The sequence below is a fragment of the Orbicella faveolata genome, unplaced genomic scaffold, assembly GCF_042242905.1.
Source record: "Orbicella faveolata isolate gen_17 unplaced genomic scaffold, um_ofav_v1 contig_34, whole genome shotgun sequence".
NCBI lineage: Eukaryota > Metazoa > Cnidaria > Anthozoa > Scleractinia > Merulinidae > Orbicella > Orbicella faveolata.
In genome coordinates, this window is record NW_028301563.1 from 1,519,487 (window position 1) to 1,529,636 (window position 10,150).

The 10,150-nt window shown below is 40.9% G+C and overlaps 2 protein-coding genes across 2 annotated transcripts; both read left to right on the forward strand.

The window, feature by feature from the left end:
- Positions 1–1,265: 1,265 nt before the first annotated feature.
- LOC149104253 (uncharacterized) lies at positions 1,266–6,102 on the forward strand. The gene is made up of 4 exons (XM_089272096.1): positions 1,266–1,654; positions 4,229–4,297; positions 5,625–5,861; positions 5,977–6,102. Exons 1-4 carry the CDS (start codon positions 1,493–1,495, stop codon positions 6,019–6,021), a joined length of 513 nt encoding a protein of 170 aa, XP_089128222.1. The 5' UTR covers positions 1,266–1,492; the 3' UTR covers positions 6,022–6,102.
- LOC110058745 (uncharacterized) lies at positions 6,052–9,909 on the forward strand. The gene is made up of 2 exons (XM_020765403.2): positions 6,052–6,189; positions 8,230–9,909. The coding sequence occupies exons 1-2, from the start codon at positions 6,052–6,054 to the stop codon at positions 8,470–8,472; spliced, it is 381 nt and encodes a 126-aa protein (XP_020621062.2). The 3' UTR covers positions 8,473–9,909.
- Positions 9,910–10,150: the final 241 nt, after the last annotated feature.

The following is a 10,150-nucleotide window of genomic DNA, read 5'->3' on the forward strand; positions in this document are numbered from 1 at the left end:
ACAATCAGAATTTCCAGGATTTTATAGTGTTGTATATGTCATTGTTCGTTTTAGTTCAGGCAAAAATCCCGGCAGACTTCGACATATGCTTCGAGCATTGTTGAGTTTTGCAATCATCGAAGTTTCTTCAACGTCAGCTACAGAGGGGTTTAGATTCGCTTTTAAGAAACGAAATGCTGAGCCCAACGGCGTTCTCTGGAGGAATAATTTGAATAGACCTTTCCCGCATTCCACTTCAGTGAGTACGAACAACAGCACCAGAGTGAAGTTGGGGTGGACATTTTCATACAATTGCTGTATTTTTGTCCATCCTGACCTCGACTCGGTGCCATTGTTTGCTGGAATGCGGGAAAGGTCTATTGTTGGAAACGGGAAGTCCCAGATCTTCGGATAAAAGTTTGTCCAAAGGCCGTTTCTTAATACCTTTCTTCCCTGAGAGTAATAAGTTCTCTGTGGATATGTGTTTAATTTTGTCGCCTATTTGTACTTTAAATGGACACCCACAAAGTCGACAGCAATCCCCAGAGCACGACGCGTTTTTCGGTTTTAAAGTACGGAAGCAAGCTTCTTGGGTGTTTCTCTTGTGGAAGACATCGAAGAATGACCTCTGCTTAAGAAACTGGCCCGGCAAAAGCATTGGCATTTTGTAAACGTAACGCAAGAGTTTGAGCAATCGGTTCATGTTACTCCCGCGAAAAATTAGTTGATTTTAATTACTAATTGGTTAATAAGATTATTTTTGACAAGTGTGAATGTTCTCAAAAACATGAGAAGAGTCTGCAGTCTGTTTTTCTTCTCGCGCATGCCGCTTCCATGTCTCGTCCCATTTCCCTTTAGGCTAAAGCGTCTCGCCTCATAAGCCCCGCTGAATTTCAAGAGAAAAACAGACTGCCAGCAGTCTGTTCGTGCAAGCTTGAGTGGTTCTTGGTTTAATTGATCGGTCATCACAGTATGTGTGTATTCAAGAAATGCAAATCCACCACAGTCTATATATCAATTATATCCTGTGTCTATTTAGTGGAAAGTAAAAAAAAAAGAAACTCAGCGCCAACCTAATTGTATCTCAATGATACGTAACACAGAAATAGAGGGTCAATTTAGTTTCTGATCAAGCTACAAAAATATTTTTATCATATGTGAATATCGGTGTTTGACATTTGTTATTCGTATGACATTTCCACGCGGACGTCATGACACGCGAAGTTTGTACATAGTTGCTCCAATGACTTCCGGTAGGCGTTCGTGCTGCTTAGCACGATTGGCTCTCCCAAGGAATTTGAGTGTGATGAATGGTGGTTCTGCGTCGCTTGTGTAACAACTTAAAATTTTGCAAATTATGTAAGAATTCATTAACGATTTTGCCAGCCTGAAATTTTGCAGGTTTTGAAATCCAATTTCTGCTTGAAAATTACACCCGATGCCTTCTCTGCGCGCAGTCGTAGTTTATGAGGAAAACTGTAAACAATGACGTCACTCAGCAAAATATATAATCATGGCGGACAGTGTAGCGAATTCGACGGTGACCATGGCAAGGAATCTTGCCATTGCACAGCTCATTGCCGGCTTTCTGCTCCTCAGTTTCGGCTTCGGAGAGCGGGTCCTGGAAGAGATAGTGTCACGAGATTTAAAGGGCGGGATTTGGGCTGGTATACCGGTGAGTAGAATTGAAGGACCGTTAAATGTTAAGCTTATATTTTGTATTCAAGGACTTGTATTTGTATAGAAATTATAGGATAAAGAGATAAATTCAGTCTGACTTTAGCTATTCAGAACCTTAATAATAAGTAGCTCGGTAAAATATTCTGACGGTCAGACTGAATTAACGAGCTAAGTTTTACGAAATATATATAACTATTACTTTGATCTACTGGCAGTGTGTCTTCGTCGAAAATTATAGCATCAAGGAGGCACGCTTGCATTGAAAATTACAAATCTCTGACTTTGGCGTACACTTTTAATATTTTGAATAGGACCTCTTGTGATCTGTTTTATAGCCAGACAATGCAAAACGAAGACTTCGGACTACGGACTGCAGACCGGAGATAAAATGCAGACTTAGAGAAAAAATAATTAATGTAGTTAATAATTATTCCCCGAAGTGGAGGTAAATATCCACCACTTTCACCGACACTGAGGTGAATAATTGTTTTAGTATATACCACACAAGCTGAATAACTAGGGGACTAAGGAGTAACTTTATTTGTTTAAGAGTAACTTTATTTGAAACGGGTAGCCATTTTGTTTTTCTTCTGCTCGGAGGTGAATAGTACTTGGCTAATCACGTCCGAGCTAGCTAATCAGCCTGCGCGAAAAGTACTGTTCACTTGTGTGGTATATACTAATCGCTGTTATTTCCATTATCAAGGGCAATTAAAACACGAACACAGATTAGCCTGGGCATTAATTACTTAGGCTAATCTAGTGAAAGTCGGCACTTTGATTAACCAGAATTTTACCCTGCAGGGCCGGGTTGTTCAAAGATCAAGCTAATCCTAAGTTAACGAGAATTTTGATTTGACATAGTAAATGGTTTGAACCCAAGAGTATCAGTAGTTCGTATAGCGTGATCGTCCTGGTGAGGGTAGTTCTGAAAAGAACTGTTGTTGGTGCCTGACGTTTCAACAACCTGATCGGAAGACCCCGGAAGTCATCTTCAAATTTTGATTTGAGTTTTGTAACTTTTCGGAGAGGTTTCGTGTTTATATCTTTCATGTTCGGCCAGCAGTTTTGACTTTGAATAATCTCAAACTACACGAACTGATAAGCAGTGAAAACATTAAAACATATAACGAAAATTAATACCTTAATTCTCGGTTAGTAACCGTCTTTCGAATAACACCGTTCAGGTTAGCCTCAGAAACGCTCTAGTTATTTTTTAGGGTTTGCTGTAATTAATAGAAATGATAAAACGCTACAATTAAGAGTCTGTAGTCTGCAAGTTGCATTTTACGCTCAGTTCGCATTTTACCCCCAGTCTGCAGGCTGCAGTCTGCAAACTAGAGCCCGTAGTCCGCAGTCTCCTTCAACACTGACCTGTTCTGTAACATAATCTTACGACTGTGGTCACGCTTTTTGCCCCGTCCAAGGGGTACAAACTACTACGTTATTTTCTATTTAGCTGTCTGTCTATTTTATGTTTGTGCTGGTGCATAACCATAGTTTAATATTCAATTGTACAGCTATCCCTCTTTTATCAGTTAAGTTTCCTTCATAGTGGATCTTACCGAATTAAGTTCTGCTTCATTAGGATAAATATTTCCCTAAAAAAACTAAAATCTTGGCATTACATAAAGCTTATGAGAGGTTTTGGTGTGTAGTATCGCTGTATATTTTTACGAGTTGTGCCGTATTTTGACGAGCCCGTAGGGCGAGTCAAAATACAAACATCGAGTAAAAATATAAAGCGATACTACACACCAAAACATCTAATAAAAGATTTATTATCCAACTGCTGTAGTCAATAAATTTATCACTGAAAGAGGGAGAGTGGGACAGTTTTGCGTGCGCGCGTCGACCTCTCCGGCAAACAGGTTTACTACTGTACAAATAACTGTACAATATCGCTGTATATTTGTACTGTTATTTGGACGGTGTTCGCTGCAGTTGGATAAAAAGTGATCGCTACGACGCGAGTTGCCTTGGACACAAGTGCAGGCAAATCAGAGAGTTTACACGAGTAAATGTTGTCCTGCGCGCTAGTACCTTACTTGCTGCTCCAGCGAGTTGTCTCGCGACCTGGAGACAATTCTTTTAAATTCATATAGCGGTTCACCGTTTTTTAACGAAATAACGGAACTTGGTCAGTTGAATGTGAGGTTTGCTACCTGTGCCAGAGACCGTACAAATGTGACCTTAATCTAGGAATATAGCGCCGAAGAGAATAAACCTATTTTAGGTGGAGATGAAAATTAAATTCCACCTGGCTAAAACATTGTCACGGTAACATATTGTTTCCACAATGTTTCTGATAAATGGGTCAATTTCTTAAACAAGTTTAACTGTACAACACCCTGCCACTCGATCAATTATCTGTGTGGCTGGCCAGACGGTACTCGGAAGTCATCCCTATATCACCTGGGGAGAAGGTAGATGTTTGAATCTATATACATTTGATAACTATTGAGTGAACGCTTTTGGAGATATTGTTCGGGGGAAGGAGGGGTGAGGGGGGGGGGGCGGGTAGAGGCGCTGTCTGATTTGGTATAACATAGCAGTGTTATATCTTCAGGTGTTCATCACAGGTTGTCTGGGAATCCCTGGCACTCGCAAAGAACCAAGTACCTCACGCAATAATTTTGTAAGTGAACATTGTAAGAAAAAAACTAAATGGTACTTAGCTAGCTTTGTTACTGGTTGCGTTTTGTATCTTCAGTAGAGATAAGCTTAGTTTTGGAAAATTTGGAGGCTTGGAGAGCTGATCGGTAAAACTTTGTATTTCGTCTTATTCTATTGTTTATCTGACTTTGAACACCACACTTAACTTGTAAGCCTTAATCCTTTTCTGTCTTGTAAAAAGGGAGTGTAGGTTGCCAAACTTTGCCAAATACAAACGTTGAAAGATGGCGAGCCATGAGGAAGTTAAATTCACTGAACCCGACAGAAAATCGTTAGTTAAGGAGCACGAAAATTCCAAAATGTCAAAATGGAAAAAAGAAACTTCAGGTGGCTTAAAAGTTAGGTGGACGGGGAGGGGGGGGGGGGGGGAATTCAGACCCTCCCGCTTCCCGTACCCTGCCCTCCCTCTTCCCGTCCATTTATCTCCCGACTCCCGTCCTGGTCCGTATTGCTGCCTTCCCCTGTAAATAAGGAGACTCATTTAGCTTGTCATTTAGCTGGGCAATCCTTTCCCTTTTTTCCTTTATTTTCAGGCTTACCCCTCTTACTCAGACTTAATAACTTAATTGACTGATGGAAAAACCGTGTATGAATAAAGTTATCTTCTTTTATGTTATCTTACTCACGTCTTTTAAAAGCTTAAGCGACCACATTTTATGACCTATGACGTAACCACCGTAAAAGAGTTTCCAATTTCAAAGGAAGTAAGCCTCCGTTTGTTGGCCCAAAGGCAAAGTTTGGCTTTTCTGTCGGCCCAGAATTCTCAAAATATGCTAAATGTAAGTCAAATAACATTTTTGTTTCTCTTTTTGGAAAGTATTTTAGAGCTAAATAAATGATTCCCGCCTTCTTAGAACTCCCGCTTCCCGCCCTTTCCGCTCCCGCCTCCCGCCACTATTTCCCCGGGTTCCCGCCCTCGTGGCCCCCTTCCCTTGACATTATTCAAGGAGTTTCTTCAATGTTAACCAAAGGAGAGACATTCAAGATATTCCGGCTGCCGAGCTTCAGTTGATATACAGTTTGTGCTTTCGATTCACTTTTGTAGTTTTTCTCTATGTAATAAAAAGAACATAACACGTTCGCTTAGACAAAAACAATATATCATGCGTGAGCGGAGTGAACGCGTCAGATGTTGTCTCTCGCCACAGTGTAATATCCGCTATTTATCCTAGACTGCATAATAAACAACATTTGCCATGACTTGCGAAAAGTGCTCTGGCGGCTCTGAAAGCAGTTTTTATAATTCACGATGTAAGATGTATGTCACTGTGATCTTGTTTAATTCCCAGGCTTGTGCGTTCAAGGGTTTTTCTGTCATATGTGCAATGCTTGGTGGGGGATTGGCCTGCGTCTACTTCATCCTGATCATGATACTGGCAAGAAACAGAAATTATGATCAGGGTTCAGAAATTGCTATCCTTGCAATGATTTCGACTCTCAATTTTATTGAATTTTTCATTGGGATTTGGGCTGCGACGAGCGTTTATAAGATGAGGATATGTTGCTTTTACAGTCCATCACCTCAGGTGAGCCCTTTTTATTAAGTGAATTAGTGCAACCACCAAATTTTGTTTATCGATTTGTATATTTCCAATCATAATTAATTTTGTTTAAGTATCTTTGTCATCTTTCTTTACCTAGAGGCAAGTAATGTACACCGCGAACTCCGATTATGCATTGACCTAGGGACCTGCTATTGTCCATGTGGCCTCTCAGATGCAGTTGAGCGGTGGGGCACAAGAGAGCCAACCTCAAGCTCAGTACGGAGCCATGACGTCGGGTTACCAACTTCAGCGCATTGACTTGCCTCCGTCATATGAAGAGGGACAGCACTTGACGCAGCAAAAGCAACAGGTATGACTGTAGCCTACGTAGCTGGTGGAATTTGGTGGTAGTTTTATTTTTTCAATATACTACGTCTACAGTCGAACCTTTATGAAGCGACCACCTTTTAAGCGGCCATCCCTTGTTAAGCGGCCAGTTCTCAGTCCCCGTTAATAACCAGCCAGCTCTATTAAGCGGCCGTACCCACCTTTTCGTCTTCCCGAAGAGGGTTTTCTATTGTCCTTACTCCTGGTTAGCGCACATCCAGCCACATAGTTTGAATTTAGAAAAGAAATAGAAAGTGACCAGTAGTAAAAATATTCAAACACATGTTTATTAGTGGAGCTCCTGCGCGCGAGCGGAGCCCATACCTTAGAAAATCTGGTGACCAATCGATCTAAAAAAATTCATTGTCACGTGACTGACCGTAAGTCCGTCCGTCCGCACGCCAATACCTTAAAAAATTAGAGAGTAGCACCATTACCATTAGCCACATCTTTGAATTTGGGCATCCATGTTAATGTTTATTGACAGCTGTCAAAACAAGCTATCCAATGACCAGTATCATGTGACCATATCTCGGGCTCAAGTTTAGAGCTTGCGTGTCATATTGAAGTTGACCGCTGACTAGAGATTGGTTCTTCGATTGGATCGCACGCTCAAGCAGTGTTATTACTCTAGGGGAGAAGGAGGGAGCACGTGCAAAGGCACAATTTCGGCGGAAATTAACCCCTTGACGCGTTGTTGACTTTTCTTCTGACATATTTCTTGCGCAATCGTCTCGTCAGTTTGTGAAAACTTAACTAGAGAAAAAGTGAAACCACACGCTAAACAATTTGATATGCCCATACATTGATCATTGTTTAAATTTCTGATCCAGGAAAAAAAAATCCTATTTTCTCTTCATGGTTAGTTATTGCAATCAGGAGCTTCGCTTTTAGACTTGGCTAAATCTATATATTGTTGTCTTCCCGTGATTTTATGTTGCCTTCAGTATGTTTGTATGAGAATAAGTTGACGTTTCTAGAAACTTAAGCCTGGTTCGCGCTCTTTCTTAACGAGTCCTTATTAAGCGCCCATCTCCCATTTATTCGAGGTGTTTGACTGTAGGATATTTTGGGTGTGTAGGGACAATAGGAAATCCTCCAAAAGACCAAAAGAAACCAAAAGTAACAGAAGGTGGCTATGGCCGCTTCATAGAGTTGACTGCGGCCGATTAAACAGTAAGTTTACATACGAGCCAAGTGGCCCATCAGGTCAGAGCTTATCACGGTTTCTGTCGCATGAGGCGACTACAGGTATTTCCACTCATCCTCTGGATGAGAAGCTAGTCTATCGCAGAGTTACAGTCAGCATTAAATTCGCCGGTAGCCATTTATTCACCTGTCGCCTTGTAGTGGTAGGGGAGCTTGTGTATTTCCATGATCCCTAGAGCTATAACGGCAGGGAGTTCAGTCTCCCTAGCAGATTCAATCATGCCGGGCACGTCAGAGGGTAGAAACCAGAATAAAGGACAGTCCTTGGCACTGCAGGTTGGGGGTTTGGCGTGGGGCTAATTACCCTACACAGGAAAACAGAGCCTGATTACGGAAACCAATGGTATTCAGTGTCCTGCAGGGCACGACAAGGCACGAGAAATGGGGTACTGTGAGAGTAAATTGTCTTGCCCAAGAACACAACAAAATGACGTCGGCCAGGGTTCTAACCTGGACCATTCGATCCGGAGTCGAGCGCACTATAAACCATGAGGACACCGCACCTTCTCGGCCAATTAATAGGGGTGGCCGGTTAATACGGGTTTTGTTTACAGTATTTTACTGACAAGAATTTCGGGGTAGTAAACTAACAGACTCAACTTAAGAGACTTAGCAGATTCAATGTAACGAACACAAGACCAAATATAGAAACTCGGCAGAGAGCCTGGCTGCCATGTTGGAACTTTGTTATATCAAACGTGCGCTATTGTCTGTCCAATGGTCTTTCACACAACATAAATAGATTATGCTATCGATACGTTTATTATCTAATTGCTACTTTAAGTCTGCTAACATTAGTTACTACACGATTTAGGCGTCTAATGGTGTTCCTGTGGCCGTTCGAATACAAACAGGCGCAAGAATCGTTGCAGACCAAACTATCATCCCAAAGGCACAGGACAACCAACCACAAATAGTCCTACTTCCAGATTCTAGAGAAATGGATGATCCACCTCCTGCGTATGAAGCTGTTGCTACAGGTTACCAAACTTTGCAGGTTGATTTGCCTCCGTCCTATGAAGAGGCAGAACACGGTCAATTAAGAACTTATGTTTAACTCCTAATGGAGATTTACGGTGAAGATTTCACGTCGTTAACATCTCGCAACACCCGTCTTGCTGCTCGACAATATGTCAAGATAAAGACAAAAAATAAATAACTATAACAGTGAACATACACATAAACACAGAAGCAAATGAAATTGAGCTTCTTTGTTCTGTTTGAGATCGTAAAGTATTCGTAAATCAGTATTTTGTTCATTTGTCTAAGGATTTATTATGCCTTAGTTGGAAAAGAATTTCTGCTCTGATTTGCTCCCTTTAAATAATGGCCATCATTCAGTTGTAATGATGGTATTAAATTATTTGCGTAAATTGCTGGCATTTGGAATGTGGATTACATCAGTAAAATCAGATCATACAATAGGTAAGAATATAGTTTAAAAATTTATCATAACTAAACAACTACTCAAACAAGATATGAAATAAATGAAATCAGTTGTAAATCAGATGGCACAGGTAATCGCGTGAATGCGAGTGTAACAAAAGATTTACACTACGCGCCTTTGGCCGAGTCTAATTTGAAGGTATTGTAAAATATCTTGAGTAGCTTAAGTCCTTAAAAGCTGGCGCTTTCATACGATGACACGTGTGGTTTATGACTAAAAATATACGAAAATGTGACGCTAAATTGGCCTGCTCCCAGCCAACCGCAATGGAATATTTTCTCAGTCATATAATAATGGAAATAATTGATGAAAAATAAATCTTTAAATCATTCCTACAGCTCAAATATTAGAACTTTGTATTGATTTTTTCGTGGAAACTGTTACTGTATAACTTACATCAAAACTACAAAAAAAAGTACCTCTATTGGTAGGCATGTTTTGGCATAGAAGACGACTGACCTTAGAGGATCAAACATCTTTACAGGAAACTAACCCAAACACTGTCATCCGACTCCCACAAATGAATAGCGGGAAGGTCTATGGGATGCGCCGTACGCGGTATCATAGCTAAGTTTGCGACTAAGTAGAATAAACTTTGTCTTAGTCTAGGTCTATGTCTATGGCTATGTTTGTTACGTATTATATTAAGCCACATCGACTGGCACTAAGTTTGTATTTCTTAATTGCTTAAAAGACACGGGAATTGTAGTGGATTTGCATTTCTTAGATAGACTCATGCTGTGATTAACGAAACCACCCAAGCTCGCACGAAGCACAATATAACATAATTATAACATAATTTCTAACCCTTTCCCCTTTCGTTCCAATTGTTTTCTGGACTCTCAGCCGAATTGCAAATGGATGAGCGAATAACAATTACCGAAAAGTTGCGAAAATAACGAGTGTCGCATCTGCAAAGTGACGATAAAGTTCAGTGTAATCATTCTTATGGTTAGTAATTTCTAAAAGAAGCGGCCCTTCGAGAGTAGTTAAGACTCCTTCAAATCAGTAACGTAACTTAGCTAGGAAATAAACGATGTAACAAGACGAAGCGTTTGTCTGTTCTGTATTAAAATTTGCATTCTTTTATCATATCTTCATGAGGGTGGGGAGGGGGTGGCGAGGGGGTGGGGGTGCTCTTTGGTCCCCCTTGTGTGTCTACAAATCTATTCGCGAAAAGTACAGTGGAACCCCGCATACGACCACCCCGTTAAAACGACCACCCCTTTATTACGACCACTTTTTTATGGCCCAAGCAAAAGCCCACACGTTCTCCTATCTGAAAACC

Bases quoted from the DNA above. Each gene is read 5' to 3' on its own strand.
- LOC149104253 (XM_089272096.1), top strand. From the start codon at position 1,493: ATGGCGGACAGTGTAGCGAATTCGACGGTGACCATGGCAAGGAATCTT. The intron at 1,655-4,228 runs GTGAGTAGAATT...TTATATCTTCAG, and splicing joins GGATTTGGGCTGGTATACCG to GTGTTCATCACAGGTTGTCT. The intron at 5,862-5,976 runs GTGAGCCCTTTT...TTCTTTACCTAG, and splicing joins TTTACAGTCCATCACCTCAG to AGGCAAGTAATGTACACCGC.
- LOC110058745 (XM_020765403.2), top strand. From the start codon at position 6,052: ATGCAGTTGAGCGGTGGGGCACAAGAGAGCCAACCTCAAGCTCAGTAC. The intron at 6,190-8,229 runs GTATGACTGTAG...TACACGATTTAG, and splicing joins TGACGCAGCAAAAGCAACAG to GCGTCTAATGGTGTTCCTGT.